Source organism: Macrobrachium nipponense, chromosome 26, assembly GCF_015104395.2.
Source record: "Macrobrachium nipponense isolate FS-2020 chromosome 26, ASM1510439v2, whole genome shotgun sequence".
NCBI lineage: Eukaryota > Metazoa > Arthropoda > Malacostraca > Decapoda > Palaemonidae > Macrobrachium > Macrobrachium nipponense.
Window position 1 is genome coordinate 35135773 of NC_087215.1, and position 16481 is coordinate 35152253.

The following is a 16481-nucleotide window of genomic DNA, read 5'->3' on the forward strand; positions in this document are numbered from 1 at the left end:
AAATGTGGCTGGGGACGGCTACTGGGATGGCTGTTGAAGGTGTACTTGGATCCGAAACCGCCTTCTTCCTCACCACCTTTACAATGGTTTGGAGCATGATGGTCAAACAGAGGCCACAGCAAAAGCACACACTAAGGAAAGCACTGATGGTCACCAAAGGTCAAGCTAGAGTGTTGACCCGATGTCTGGGATGCTGCCTTTTGTAGTTGGAAACGCATGTGACACAATGTGGCTACTGCTCACCTCCTCTGCGCAACATGAGTGGTTGCCAAGTATGTCACGTACTTTGTAATGAACACTGTACAGCGAAATTGCTAATCATGTCTGCCGTAATCACATTATGTGAACTGAAAGAGCACTAAGAGACTCTTGTACATCCGCAGTCTTGTGCAGTTCGGCATGACATGGAGACTTTTGACAGTTGTGGCTTGACTGCAAACTACTAAGTGCAGCAGCTATTTATCGCAATCACTCGGGGGACGTCGTGAAACTCGGCAACAGTGTGAGGAAACATGGAGACGTGATTGTAATTTGTTCGTAATTCTGTCGTAATATGGCTTTTATGACGGTAGCGGGCTCGATTCACTGATGTCTGATCAAGCCTTTAACATTAACACTTGTGAGGAATGGTGTTCAAAAGATTTTTTTTATTTTACATAGTAATATACTTTACTACATACTAATTAAGGCTTTTTATGACACATTATTAATACTATACCGAAGATGAGCCATATTCATATGGAACAAGTCCACAGGGCCCACTGACTTGAAGAAATTCAAGCTTCCAAAGAATCTGGTGTTCATTTGTAAGAATTAACAGAAAGGAATAACATGTAAAATAATAAAATGAGAGGAAGTAACCTTCCCCTCCCCCCAAAAAATATACCTATAAGAATAAAGTAAATTGCAAAAAGAAAAAAATATAGACGTACTCTGATGAAAAACTCACCACATGATACCATGTTCACACTGAGTCAGTTTCTGAGCTTTTGCAGATATTTCCTCACTGACGTCACCCTCTGGTTTTATGTCTTCTGGTAACTGGATCCACACTTTCACAGTGAATCCGGCGAGGGAGTCCACGAGTTTGTGATGTCCCTTTTCACCCAGGGAGCACCGAGGAAAGGAGAGGGCGGGGAAAGATCTGTGTTGGGGAATATAAGAAGAAATGCGATGAAATTTATGTTCTCTGGCCAAGCACTGGAATATTTAAGTAGTAATTTTTATTTATTTCCATTATACCACTTTCTTGTGATTTGTTCATAAATACGTAAGGTCCAGCAATAAAAATGGGTTTAGTAAATGGCATATGAATTGAATGAATGTATATATGGATTTAGTATTTGTTATAAAATTGAATAAATAAAACAATGTTTAGATTCAATACATTGTGCACATGCATGCATGCATACATACACACATACACACACACACATATTATATATATATATATATATATATATATATATATATATATATATATATATATATATATATATATATATATTAGCAGCAAAGTACAAATGTCTTCTATACATCCTCGGAATGAATATGTATCTTCATATATGTTAACCGAAGGGAACCTTTTAGTTGGTAATAAGTTCGCCGTCCCATGGTCTCGAACCACGGAATGAGAACTTAGGACTGCAGTGATACACCTGAAAACACACACCCATCAGAGGAGGTATAAGTTGATGCTGATTCCCACCTACAAATCACTATCGAACTCAGGTATTTGTAATTAGAATCGATATCAACCTACCTGTACCATGTGAACCGTGTAGTGCATTTGTCGCACATAGCCATGTTATGAAATGAATTTGATCACATCACCTGATTCATTGTAATGCATGATTGTAGAATGGGGGATTTACCTGTCTTTTTCCTGCGGTCGGAGCCCACAAAGGATCTTTGGGACCTTTTCAACTTCCTCTTCGCTCTGGATATCACTGATGTACAAGGAGACACCTTGAATACCTTCTGGAATTGGGCAAAGCACTTCTCCGATGTTGACACTGATGCAGATCCCTTGATGGGGAGACAGAGAATGAACTTGAAGGAAATGGTGTGTCATGGATCAGCTGGTATGAATGTATCAAATGGAAACTACATCAAGGATTGATGTCTGTACTGAAAGTTTGTGACTACGGGAAAATAGGGGAAGAGACTGAGTTGAGTTGAGTTGAACATAGAATATACGCCAAAGGCCAAGCACTGGGACCTATGAGGTCATTCAGCACTGTAATGGAAATTGACAGTATAAGGTTTGAGAGGTGTAACAGGAGGAAAACCTCACAGCAGTTACACTATGAATTAAGTATTAGGAGAGGGTGGAAAGTAAGATGAAGAAAGATAATATGAAAGGAGGTACAGTAAAAAGAACGAAAGTGGTTGCAGCTAGGAGCTGAATCCTAGCTGAAGGCACGCTGCAAAGAACCTTAAGTAATGCTTCAGTGCACTGCGTGAGGTACACTGACGGCACTACTCTCCCCCCCCCACCCTACGGGAGGGGCAGAGACTGATCACTGTAGAGACTTCTATGAAGTGGAAGGTTGAAAATTCTCGTAAAAGTGACTGCTGAAGGAACGAGGAGGGCAGCTAAAAGGTCAAGGAAAATGAAGGACAACAGGAGCCGATGGGATTACAGACAAGATGCTGCGGTACAGTTATGATGGCATGACTGAGTGGATGACCAGGGCTTGTAAGGTATATCTGGATGAGCTGAGTGAGTGGGTGAGAGGAGTGATTGTTCCACTGCATATAGGTTACGGTGACAGAGCCAACTTGAAGAATCATATGGACATAACATTTTGGTTGAAGTTTCCTTCCAAGTAACAAGTGCAAAAGAAAGCAGAAATGACCTGAGAAGGAGAGGTAATATTTGTTCCATCAAGGAAATGTATAAGGTCTTGGTTTGGTTTTGAACTCACTTAATTCTGTCAGCTCTGCTGTCATTGCTAGAGAGGCCAGGAATGTGTTCATGGCGTCCTTGTTGGGCAGCCTTATGAAGAGGGTTTTCATAGTCGGAGGCACCTGGAACTTTGAACTCCAAATGCCCACATACCTCTTGCAGCTATTCAAAAGGGAAGAGATAATGTCATTAATATTATAACTGATGATGAGGAATAGATGGAAAATATGAGGAAAAGTGAACTGATGCCAAATGATGTTTTTCTACATGTAATCTAATGAAGGACTAATGATTACACTGATGCTGATCATTATAAAAGAAATGCTGATGATGAGACACAACCATCAAGTGGATGAATATGGAAATGATGGAGACTTAAACTCTTTCAATGCATGAAGGACTTGGATGGTGAAAAGATCACACTGAGAGGAAGATAGAGGGAGAGGAGGAACTGAAAACAGAAAATAGAGAGATGGTGAGATCAGTTTCTGGTGGCTATGAAGAGGATTCTTCCTGGTTCAAATTTTGACTTTGTCAGATTCGGTGCTGATCCTCATTTCTTTATAAAAAGGCCACCTGACACCCACCTCATCCCCTGCCCCAACATATATCCAGCAATCCTCCTGTAACACTGCTCTTTCTCCAGTACTTAATTAGTCACACAAATGCAAAGGCTTACATACATATTTATTTGTAATGAAACTTACTTTGAGAGGAGAATTTGAATGCATCTTCTTGCGATTCAGTTATTTCGGAAGGAACTCCTTTGAAAAGATCCATGAGGATAGTTTGGTTGACTTGGAACTCTAGTTTTTCTATATTTTTTGCAAGTTCTTCTAGAGAAGAGGGAGTCTCCTTTAGATCTATCATGAAGGGGATCTTATCTGTGTTCGCAACAGGGGTATCCAATGCTTTTAGGAGTGCGCAGTAGGCATCAAACGAGAAGTCTGAAATGTCAATTTTGCTCTGGAATATGTTATATCTCTCGACAATCCACTTCGCAGTGAAGTCATCGCACTTGAGGTTGTGCATGACTTTCAGCCAAGAGTCCCTGTCACTTAACCCTGACTGCTGCAAGAGATTCAGTACCTCCTTTTTGATTGGCTGTGCCACTGTCACATTTTCACAAACATGGAAAATACTAAGGGTCTGTATGAGCAAGTTTTGATATTTGACATAAGATTCAGGGGGTGAACCATCGTGGAGCTCGTTGAAGATTTTGCCAACTATCTTCTTTTCTCTTCTTTTTGATTTTGTCACCTTTGTATAGATGTTGTAGCACCCATGAACTCTTGGTTTCCTTTTTTTTTTTATGAGGGAAACTGTATCGGAAGTCTTTTGAAGTAGTCACTTTTTGAGAAAAGCACCAGCCAGCTCTTCGACTGGCACTTCCAAATGCTCACAGAGTTGGGCTATGTTGTTATAGGCTAACTTAGGAAGATAGATGTCGTCATTCTTTAACCCCAAAAGGGACTGCCAGCTTAGCTGTTCAAGAAACTTTTCAGTCTTGGATTTCCGTTCACTTTCTGTATAGGCACACGTGCTCTTGCGCCTGCCCAAACGCTCCTCTAATCTTGAACGGCACAAGGCGAAAATTTGCCAGTACAGCTCAGCTCAGTTGTAATTCCATTCACTACTTCTGGCTCAAGCATCCAAAGAATTGTAACAAGGGAGAGATTATAGGGGAGTTTCCACACCTCACTCATTATGTGCTCAGTTTTCTTGAGGTATGCAAACAGTCCGTCAAGCCCTTGCAAAGGTTTAGATTTCTGAGATAGACCATGGAAGTATTTTCTCACAAACTCTGGCCTTTTGTAGGCTTCGGTACCTACCAGCCAAACGTGAACAGCATTTACATTGGCGGATTTCAGTTGATCACTTAATTGCTTCTCAGCTTCAGGTCTGGTTGTAATAATAACAGTCAAGTTCTTGTGGCATTTTGCCAATTGCAGGATGTCTTGGAACAAACTGAATGAATAGGAGTTGACCTCATCGAATCCATCCAAGACAACCAAGTTTTTCAGACCTAGGGCTACCTTGACAAGGTCTTTGTTGTTGAAACACTGATGAACATCACCTAATAAATGCTGGAAAAGCTCCACAAAACTCTCAGTTCGATCTCTGAACTCTGCATATAACAACAGGTCGAAAGAATCGAGGCCTTTAATGTACCCAGCCTTCTGAACCCAGTCAGAGGTAATCTTTTTTACTATTGTGGTTTTGCCCACTCCTGCGTAGCCCTTGAGCAATATAAATCCTTTAGGATCAGTGTTAGATGCAATGGCTATGATGTCTTCCAGTGAAACTTTCACTCTTTGTTCATCCTCCTCCAAGAGCATCCCTGTGAATATATCCTTCACCGCAAATTCTGTTTCCTTCGGCTTTTCTAAGATCAGAAACAGAGGGTTGAAGGTTGTGAGTCTCTTCAGATGGCTTACCAACACTGGCTTACCTTCCTTTTTCACATATTCCTTCAGTTCGTGAAACAGCGATTCTTTCTCGAACTCGGCAACGGTCGCTGGAGAAAAGGTTGCGTCTCTGATTTCATTGAGCTTCTCAGTGAATTCCTCTATGCGTGTCTCAATTTCCCCTTGGCTGACATGACTACACATTTGACCCACACTCTCAAGGACCTTTTTAATGAGTTTATGAATTTCGTCCGTTTTGAGAATGAAATCTTCCTTCAGAAGTTGGGTCTGTTCGTGAGCCAGTGTGTTTCTTATATTCTTCAGAGCTGTGATAAGGCATTCCGGCTCTTTCCCACTGCTTGATGACCAATCCTGGTGATCATCTTCGGCCAACCCTTCACAATATTTCAGGAGGAGACTGATTAAAGTGATGTCCCACTCCTCAATTTTCCTATACTTCTGAATGGCATCGGTTTGGTGTGGGTTGAGCTTTCTCTTGAGCTTATTGATCTTCTTCTCTTCGACTCTCTTTATTTTTTTTCATTTTTTTTTTTTTTTTTTTTTTTTTTTTTTTTTTTTTTTTTTTTTTTTTTTTTTTTTTTTTTTTTTTTTTTTTTTTTTTTTTTTTTTTTTTTTTTTTTTTTTTTTTTTTTGATTTCAAGTAACTTATGAAGTCGTGTTGAGTCTGGTCCCAGTCCAGGGTAACCCAGCTGAGAATCTGCCTCATGGCAGGACAAATGACCTCGTTGAGCATCTTCACCAGGAGGCAGGAACGCTTGAAGGAGTCGTCTATGACTGGTGTAGGATCCATCCTGCCAAAGGCTGAGGAGAAAAGGAATAATGTAAAGATGAGCCTTCCTTATTATGTCGGAAATCGTAAACAAGTATTCCACAGTCAAAATGTCGTGGCCACTGGTAATTAAAGGCTCAAGACAAATCTGAAGATTTTTGCACTGGTAAAAGTCAAGTTGGTTATAGAATATTTTAGCAAATGTATAAAGTAAAAAAATAGTACCATGATTATATAACAGTACACTGATATTGGCTGGATTCATGCTTTTGCTATTTTGAAGATAATGATACAGATTTACTTTTAAACAGTATATATATATATATATATATATATATATATATATATATATCTATAATATATATATATATATGTATGTGTGTGTGTGTGTGAATGGACAATAAAAACAAAGGCCCATAAAAACACTACTTAGGCTTTGCAACCATATATTCCGCTTAGTTGGGTAGTGCTAATCACTGCATGGTGATACCTGGGCAAAAGTATGGTAGGCAGAATTATTCGAAATATATGATTGCAACGTCTATGCTAGTGTTTTTATTATCATTGTGCACTGTTAGGATACAGTAAAAGGCTTTCATATGTATAATCTAATGCACACACACACACACACATTGACACACGAATTATATAGTATCTCATTACCACAGGCTATGATATATGTAATGGTTCCTATGTATGTGATAATGCGCCATGCACGTACAGCGAGCACGCACACACACACGAATATAATTCTCCGTTTATGCATGCTTCCTATTTCCAAAATTATAACAATTGGTTATTTGTTTGATTCGTGCATTTATGTAACATGGCTATACTACGCCTAGTAATAAGGCAACATGCCTAACAGAGCCTCCAAATATGATACATTTACCTTCTCTCTGATTTCATTTGCTCCGTAGATTATTTTCTATCCTGTGTGTTTCCCTGGGAACGAAAAAGTCTAATCCACACTCAGCTGGATCTGCAAAAACCTAGACATTGAAGATAATTTTTATGGAATGTAGTATACATAACTTTTCCCAGGAGTCGTTCTTTCCACAATACGTCTAAACGAACTTGTGGTGTGAAAGTAACTCTGGATATAATCAATTTATATTATTAATAATAGAAAAAATATGACAAGATGAAAAATATGCAACAACTTTACCTCAAACGAACCCATAACGCTTTAAACATCACCCTTCCGGGGAAACTGAAGTTTCATCTTGTTTCATTTACACCAGGACTTGTATGAATTTAATCACACTCTCATTAGGAAATTTAAGGACAACTTTATTAAATGTAGTTTTGTGTGTAGAATCCAAAAATTGAGTGCTTACAAGCCAAAAATTGGACAATTTGGAGATATTTACAATTTTTGGTTTTGGACCGTCCTCTAGCTTTTTTGAGTTTTCACTTTCTAATTCTCTTCCTCTATCAATTAACCATAAAACTAAACACTTTCTATGTGGAAAAAGGTACAATAATTCCAACTATGCAAAGAAAAATAGGCTATCCTTGATGGTTTTTGAATAATGCAACAATTGTATTTTTCACATAGAAAACGATTGACGATTAAATTGGCGATAAAAATTAGATGAAGTTGAAGTCATCATTGTCGTTGTCACTGTCATATTGGTTTACTTCCTGAGAATCCGTCAGCTGAGATCTTTCAAAACAATCTGGCACTGTCCTGCCACTGAGCTCTTTCCATCCATGGTCTAAGGGCAACTCCTTGACAGGCTTAAATTCATTTGCAGGTTTCCACATCCTTGCAATGAAATTCGCTCACTCAATGTGCTGGATAAGAGCTGCCTTGCAAGGAGGCATTGATGTAGGTTCCAAACTTTTTACTTTTCCAGAAGCCGCACATCATTTCTTGGCATAAACTTCGTTTCAAATATATTTTTTCGGAGCTAACACTGGCAGAACTGCCTAACTCTGTCAGTGCCTGAAGGAATTGAGGGTATTTCAAAGCAATTGAGAGTTGTCTAGTTTTCCCTTTGCTGAAGAAACAGGAATTGTAATCACATCCTGTGATGGCATGGTATCCTAGCAAAACAGCGCAGAATGTGCCATTTATTTCACTAAGCTCCTCGACCTTGCTTCTGATGTTAACAATGCACCAAGTATTGTTGTGAGCATGTCCCATTTCCAGGAGAATTTTTGTTTGCAGGTCCACAGTGCTGCAATAATGCAAGAGAGTGATCATTACATCTGTCATCGCAGTGCACTTTCATTCACAAGGGCTTGTCACTACTTTCGGAAAGCTGAAAGATGTGAAACACCATCCTTGTGTAAGCTTCACTGTGGTCACAGTCATATAAAGGAAAGTCCTGTCGTGTTAGACTGTTATTACTGTTTACAGAAAATTCATAGCATTCTTTTCCATTAGCTACAATTACTTTCTTGGTCACAATTACTTCAGCATAATCATTTGACTGCCACTCATTGAACAAGAAAGCAAGGAAAGTATCTTTGAACTGTGATGAGGATAGGCACTTTGGAAAATCTTTCGGCCTTTGTTGGCTAGGATCAGTGATCCTAATGACAGTGTCAGTGTCTCCCGAATTTGATGTGTCGAATGCCATATTCAATGGTTCAATAGCTGCTGTTGCCAATGACTGAAGATGATTAGTCAATTTCGACTTGTTGGTTTTAGTCATTGTTCCATCTACATTGGAGATACTAAGGGGAACTACTGACAGTGGGTGAGACAGGACTTTTCTTAAGTCAAGCTTTTTCTGGCCATTCAGAACCTTTCTTAATTGTGTTCAAGAGATCATTCCTGGCCTTATCTGGAGCTGGTTTTCCAGAATATAGGTTGATCAGATAGTGATTGCTTTGCTTAACCTGTTAAAATGGATTCATGGTCGAATCGATAGATTCGCTAACCCTCATGAAATCTGCATGGTCTCTCTGAATTCTGTAGGGTTTTGATTCCTGGGAAACAGTTTCATAATATTTCATCGCAGCCTTCTCCATCCCGTACTTTATCTCCTGCTCCTTACATACCTTGTGACATTCCATCTTCGTTGTGCAGGGAGACTCTGGGTGAATGCACCAGTCATCCTGGATGCAGCATCCACATTCACAGTCATCTCCACTGCTTGATCAATAGGTATTCAGGAGAAGGAAAGTCCAGACAACCTCACAGAGAAGGCTCCTTTCTCTAGCTGCTCACGTATGCCAGGATGTGTGTAGTCCATGTTCAATAGTTTTAGGAAATACAGTAACATGTGCCTGGAATAGGTAGGCTTGTGGCATACAAAGAACACAGGGATAATTGTTTTAAGAGCATAAGTGAAGAGCTCAATGTATTTGTCTTCACAGCTCTGTTAGTAAGTAGAAACCTCTGTAAAAGATTGATGTAAAGAAACCAGAACTGAGCTGTACCACCATGGCTTCTACTTTGTGTTTCTTCGCAGAACTTCTCATAATCCTTCACGAGACCTTTAAAGGCATCTGACTTCTCCACATATTCAATATTTTCATTGTTTTGAAGCATTGCTGTGATGATAGCATGCCTGTCCACATTGTCTTTTATCTGGTCCAAGAACAAAGCCACTTTTCTTTCTGAGAGCAGTGACAAGCAAAACATGCAGTCTCTTACACCTGTTGTAATGCTTTCCTGATAAGAAGCCGCTTAGTGACCCAGGAGCAAGTACTTCTGACTCAGTAAGGACGTATGGACCCCCAGAATCCTCTATCAGGTAGCCCAAGCAACCAAAGTACCTGGACATTATGTGGAAAGGTCCATAGTGGATAAACAACCTATCAAATCTGAGAACCAGAATATTCTGGATTTGGGCAGCAGACTTGGCAATGCCAAGGTCATAGGTAACATTTATGTAGTGTTCCTTGCATTCATCTGCTACCTTCAGGCTTGTCTTCATAGTATCAAGGACTACATCATGTCTTGTTGGTGGTTTCCCTATATTTGGCATGTATGCAACAGACTGACTTGGCAAAGGGTCTTCTGTAGGTTAAGAATTCCATCCTGACCCCAAAGGCGTGTCCTTACAGTCAGCAAAGGCAATTGACCAAACCATATCCCTTTTTGTCACATTTTCTAGGGTTTCAGGGGAAGGCATATCAAAAGTTTTGAAATAGACAGAAATAATATTTGGCTTTTATGTTACAGGTTCCAGCTCAGTGTCAGGGATTTCTAGACTCCTTTTCTAATCCAAGACAAATCAGCCTTACTACTCTCATTCTGCGATGGCCCTTGTTTCTGTGATCCGTCTAAATCTGTTGTCTTATTTTGGAAGCGTATTCCTTGTGTGTCATGGAGGGTGCCACTTCCTGAGTGTGTCTTTATTCTCATCATAAGTGTCCCAAACAATGGCAGTTGCTGGACCCCTTTTTGCAAGTATTCCCTTTGGAGTGGTTTTTTCCTTCTTCCAAAGCCTCTGGCAATTTCTGTTTCATACTCCTCACACAGAGTGTAGTCTATGCAGTGTCCGAAATGGTTAAGAAGTTCAGTAACTTTTTTGGAGCCATTTAACGATTTCAGAGTCATCCCTAAAAGCAGATGTTTTGCAGGTTTGATTTTCCCTTTGGTAGCCTTGTATACATTGTCTTCAGTAGATGACAATGCATAGCTTTCACAGCGTTCATTCACGGTTTTTTTGCCTCCCATTTATATACTTGTAGAACTGCACAAGGTCTTCAGGTGGTTGCATTTCACCCTCATTCAACACCTCAGCTGTTATAGGTGGCTTCAACTGGTTTACCTGAGATTTTTTTTTTTTTCTTGTTTCTGAGAATCAGGGCATCAGCTTTGATGATGTCCTGTTCTGAGTAGTCTTTGTTGGCAGAAATAACTATCCCTCTCTTTTTGCTTTGTTTGTCTACGTTAATATTAGACCCAAAGTACCTTTTCAGTTTTTCACACAGAAATTGTGCCTTTCCACATGCATTTTCGATTCCTTCTTTTGAGAGCAATTCAAGATACTTTTTTGTAAGGTTTGTGAGTGTCTCACTCTTGTCCTTATATAAAACTTCTACCTTAATGAACTTCACAAGCTTAGTGAAACCATTGCCTCTTTTCGCGTAATACTGACCCTGCTTGAGCTTCAAGGTCTTATTGTAGAAGCGCGTGTGGCAGGATTTATGATATTTTGCTTCCCTGGCAATTAAGTCTACCGATCCATAAATCCTTTTGAAGTCTGAGTCATTGGATATCTCAGCACATCGCTTCACTGTTCTTCGAAATGATTCAGTAACAACTATTATCAAGTGTTCGGAATGAGCGCTAAGTCCACGTCCTACTTTTATTCTTCCTTTGTTGTTGCAGAAGATACATTTCTCTTCAAGGATGCCAGTGGTTGATTTGGTCCCAACAGAAGCTGCAACCTGTGAACAGAAGGGACACAAATTGTCTAACTCCTCCGTATGTCTAATCTTGAATATTAAATATTAGAAGGAAAGAGTGAAGTAACATTTGAGACTAAAATCAATAATACCTGTGATCTCCTAAGTACAGCTTGTTGGGCAACTGCTGTATTGGAATCATCCTTCTTAGCTCCTGATCTGATTGCTAGAAAGTTGCGGTAACAGGCTGAGTGATAGCCATCTCCATAATGATAGTCACTATACTCTGTTTTTTTCCATCTGTCCATCCGCCTGTGGTGTTTGTGTATGGTAACACTGCGTCCCGGGCTTTAGATAATTACATTCAACTTACATTCAATAATAATAATAATATCCTATTTCGAATGTTAATGGTGTAATTAGCATACAGTAATTTATTAAAACACTTTTTAGTTGCAAATGTACACCCAGATATCCTTTAATTTACCTAAAACTTACACATAGTGTAACTATTTAAAGCCCGGGACGCGGTGTTACCATGCGAAAACACCACAGGCGGATGGACAGATGAAAAAAAAAAAAAAAAAAAAAAAAAAAAAGAAGAGCATAGGTAAACTGTCACAGAAATCAGCATACTGTGATGAACTTTGCTGTCTTCTCTTTTCAAGGGCACTCTTAACATTAGACCACTTTTCTTTGGTAAAAGGAAGTATATTATCATATCTCTCTCCAAGACTAAGATGAAGAATACACCGCTCACATCCCTAAAACCGATATACAATATGTACACTCACAAAATTGAATGTGCAAGTCAATCATTCAAATGCATCAAATAAATGGCCAATTAAATAAATAATTGTAGACTTTTTATGATATATAACAAAAGGAAACATTTATTTGGTTGTCATTTCAAGACTTTCATTTTTGAACCACAAAAGAAAAAAAAAAATTAGCTTAACTGATGATTTTGGATAGAGATATTTTGTATTTTTAGCAGACATAATGATTTCACAAACTATGTGTGATTGATAAGAATATCAACTGTGATAACGACAACTATAAGCTGTAGTAAGTATCTGCAATTTAAAAAGCATTTGATAGATAATTTTGTCATTCTATGGCTACTGACATACAATCGCTGAAATAAAAATGCAAGAGAACCAGAAGCGCAAAAACCAAAAATTGCAAATATCTCAAAAATGTCCAATTTTCGGCTTGTAAGCACTCAAAATTTGTATTCAACGCCCTAAATATATTCTAAAAAGATCATCCTTAAATTTCCTAATGAGAGTGTAATTAACTTCATATAACTCCTGGAATTATTTAGACAGCCGTTAAAACCCCTTAATACAAATAAAAAGAAATTAGTTATTTTCATAATTAATATTGACACAAATGTTGATACATACATATCTACAACAGTTGGTGTATTCTGCTGAATATTTCGTAGAAGTTTGTATATCCTCACATATTTCGTTTTTGTATATGTATGATTAAGTGTTTTTGAATGTGCGCTGTATATTTATTCAGATGCACTGAAAGTGTCTCCTTTTGAGAGATTTATCCGCGGAAATTGTTCACTGATAAGATATCCGTTTTATTTTTGAACCATCTCTTTCCGGGGGAGATCTTGTTCGTCCCAGCACAAAGCCTGGACCACGATATAGAAGAATAAATATAAGTATCGTGGCTGGACCTTTCTCTCTCTCTCTCATTTGCTGTATTATTTCCTTTTTTCCTTTTTCACTCCATTAACCCGAGACTGATTCGTGCGATGTATAACGATCATTTCTCACTTGAGCAGCTTATAAATATCCCTTATCCCGCAAGCGATCAATAGCAACACAAGCGCTCACTAGCAAGAGCAGACTGTATGTAAGCCCTATGCACTAGCGTGAGATGGCAATGGCGACAGTAATATATACAAGTCGAGGTGCTTGAACTAAACCATAGCATATAGAATACGTATTTAATAGGTCATGAACCAGGCCTGAAACAGCTATATTGGCAAATAAAATCACAAGCGTAAATAGCGGAGTTTTGCACTGTGCCATGATGACATCTTACGCCTGGCAACGCTGTTTCTTGCCACGAACACCAACTTAAGAGGTGTTGCCGAAAAAATATGAATCGATTTATATATTTTTTTCTTAAATAATTTCAGCCGTGTTTTATGCATCAAGGACTGAACAGTCTCTTCCATATGCTTATTCAAGGTGTTTATTTTTTTTTATTTGCACGACGTTTGTGCAACAACATTTAACAAAAAAGAAAAAAAAGAAACCCTCATGAATATGGTGTGAGGCAAGAGAGAGACAGGAAGCTGGGTACCGGTGCTTTATTACTGTTGTTGTTGAGATTAAGCTGGCCTTATACCAGCACGGGCTCTTGCTCCTAGAGCATCCCGTAGAGCTTTATTACAGACGAACTGGGTTGACATAGACAAGTGCAGACGGATAAGTAGTACCGACTCACTGAGAACAGAAATGACTCTGAGGGACAGTAGAGTTGTGTTTTCTCACAAGTACATATACATAAGTAAATGCAGACACAGTTTGCGTACATACATACATGGTAATTATCTCGGCGGCAAGGCCAGAGAATGCTTTACAGAACAACGCGGCTGAGATGGTTGAATACAATATATACAAGAGAATGCGTCATCCTTACAATGGCAACGTCGGCTAGAAGTCTGGAACTGTGGCTACGTCCTTGGGGATGATATGTGGTGTTGTGGAGATTGGTAGTATCTGTCTGTGTTGGGGGCAGTGGCGGATCTAGAAATTTTTCGTGGGGGTGCACTTAGGATTTTTAATATATATATATATATATATATATATATATATATATATATATATATTATATATATGTATATATATATATATATATATAGTATATATATATATATATATATATATATATAATATATATACTTCTAGGGCACAATTTTTCACGGATACACATTCATTGAATAGAATGGCTTTTTCACTGTTTACCAGCTTTTTTGAAATTGATTCTTATTTTCTAATTATTTTCTTCACTTCATTGTTCAGGTTACTAATGGACACATAATGGGGTTCTTACATTTACTCCAGTATTTTTACAAAAACGCAACAGCTGTTTCGTCAACCTATACGTATTGACGTTATCAAGCGTACTGATACAAATATGAGCCTACATGCGTTTTGTGACGTCATGAGGACGGAAAGGTAGTACAATTGCCAGATACCTAGTTTTAAATATTTACAAAAGACTATAGTGAAACATAAAATAAGACAAATAAATAAATATGTTAACAGAAATTATATCAAAAGTTGAAAGTAAGTTATTATATACAAATTTTACATAAATGTATATTAATTACATATATGTTTAATTAACAAAATGTCAGTGTGCGCTCCTCGTCCGCGTGTGGTGTCTGTCTTGTTTTCACCGGTTGAAGGGCTGCCCTCCTACACGAGGGCAAAGATCGGTCTGCATGAGACTAACAGAAAAAGCGAACAAAGAACAGAGAACAGTAAGCTTTCCAAAAATCATCGGAGACTTTGCACCCGGATACTGCTACGGCACAGTCAAGATCCACAAACAGGGAAACCCACCATCCCATTACGGCCCATTATAATCCCAAAATGACATCCCCCATGTATAGGGAAGTGGCTAAGAAATTGAACGAAATTATACGCCGTACATTCCTTCAACAGTTTCTCGCTAAAATCACGACGGAATTCATCGATCTACTGCAAGACACCCACACCCGACGAAGACATAGCATCTCTGGACGTCGAAAGTTTATTACTAACGTACCAGTGGATGCAAACAATACAAATCATCATGAACAAGAATATACCGCTCTGAAAAACCACCATTACCGATACCCGAAAAGATCTTAAAAGAGATGCTAGAAGCATGTACAAAGGAAGCCCCATTCCTCTCACATAGGGGCGAAATATATCGGCAAAAGGACGGCGTAGCAATGGGTTCCGCCCTTGGGGTTCTTTTTGCAAACGCATACATGGCACACACAGAAGAGGTCGCTTAATAAGAAAACACCCAAAACCCGATAATCTATAGGGAAGATAATATTGATGATATCTTTATCACAACAAAATGACATAAGATGAAATTAGTGAATAAACTCTGAGCAAATTCTACATTAAATTTTACGGTAGAAAAAAGTAATGAGAAAATGCTCCCCTTCTTGGACGTACTTGTGACCCAGAAAAACAACAAATACAATACCACCGTATACACTAAAAAGTCAGATGCTGGGAGATGCTTAAATGCTAGAGGAGAATGCCCTGATGCTTATAAAACCCGATCAAACCGGGTCTGTGGTAAATGCATACATAAAACGTACCTTAAACCACACTGTTTGACGTGGAAAGCGAACGTAACGAAGCAAAGGAATTAACAGAGTTCAACAGCTGCCTCAACAAATAACGGCTACCCAGACGACATGATCCAGCAAGTTGTCAAAAAGAGATTAGAGGCTTTCCATAACCCGACCCGAGGGACAACACACAAGACAAAGACAAAGAAAATAGTGATCTACCATCAGATATCATACAACAAACACACGAAGACGAAAGGAAAGCCCTCCTTCGGTATACTGCGAAGAGGAACCACCCCCCATAGCACCAATAAACAAAAATAACAGCAAGAATTTACTGCACGCCAAACCTTACGGCTCACTGGTTATGAAAAATAGTACGGCTCCATCGACGGAGAAAAGAGGTTGTATCAGGATATAGTATACAAGTTTGTCTGTGCTTGACGAGCAATGTCAATCCCCCTAAAAATGCTATATCGGACACAACCACTACACTCAAACGTCACATGCAGGCCCACAGAAACCAAGGTGCTATTCACCAGCACTTTGTGGATACCCACAATAAAAACCATCCTTACAAGAACTTCTCACAAACACCAAAATAATACACAACAGGAAGGCAACTACAATCGTTTATTGATATCAGAAGCCGTCAGCATCGCCATGCAACGCCCAAACCTTAACATCCAAAGCGAGGCAGACCGATCTTTGCCCTCGTGTAGGAGG

General features: G+C 38.9%; 2 protein-coding genes across 8 annotated transcripts in view; both read right to left on the reverse strand.

Moving 5' to 3' along the window:
* The window catches only part of LOC135200182 (uncharacterized), a 20524-nt gene extending 7080 nt beyond the window's left edge, over nt 1-13444 (reverse strand). For 6 of the 7 annotated variants that reach the window (XR_010311225.1, XR_010311223.1, XR_010311222.1 and 3 more), the window contains exons 1-4: nt 3619-4183; nt 2931-3073; nt 1875-2028; nt 950-1144 (exon numbers count right to left, since the gene is read on the reverse strand). Coding sequence is in view for 3 of the 7 variants with exons in the window: in XM_064228548.1 (XP_064084618.1) it covers nt 950-1144; nt 1875-2028; nt 2931-3021 (440 nt within the window). In the remaining 4 variants the exon portion in view is untranslated. Of the gene's footprint in view, nt 1-949; nt 1145-1874; nt 2029-2930; nt 3074-3618; nt 4184-12834 lie in introns of those variants that run through there. The other variant, XM_064228549.1, reaches the window with a different exon arrangement.
* On the reverse strand, nt 4250-5851 carry LOC135200181 (NACHT, LRR and PYD domains-containing protein 12-like). Its single transcript, XM_064228547.1, has one exon. The coding sequence runs from the start codon at nt 5521-5523 to the stop codon at nt 4480-4482; it is 1044 nt and encodes a 347-aa protein (XP_064084617.1). The 5' UTR covers nt 5524-5851; the 3' UTR covers nt 4250-4479.
* Nucleotides 13445-16481: the final 3037 nt, after the last annotated feature.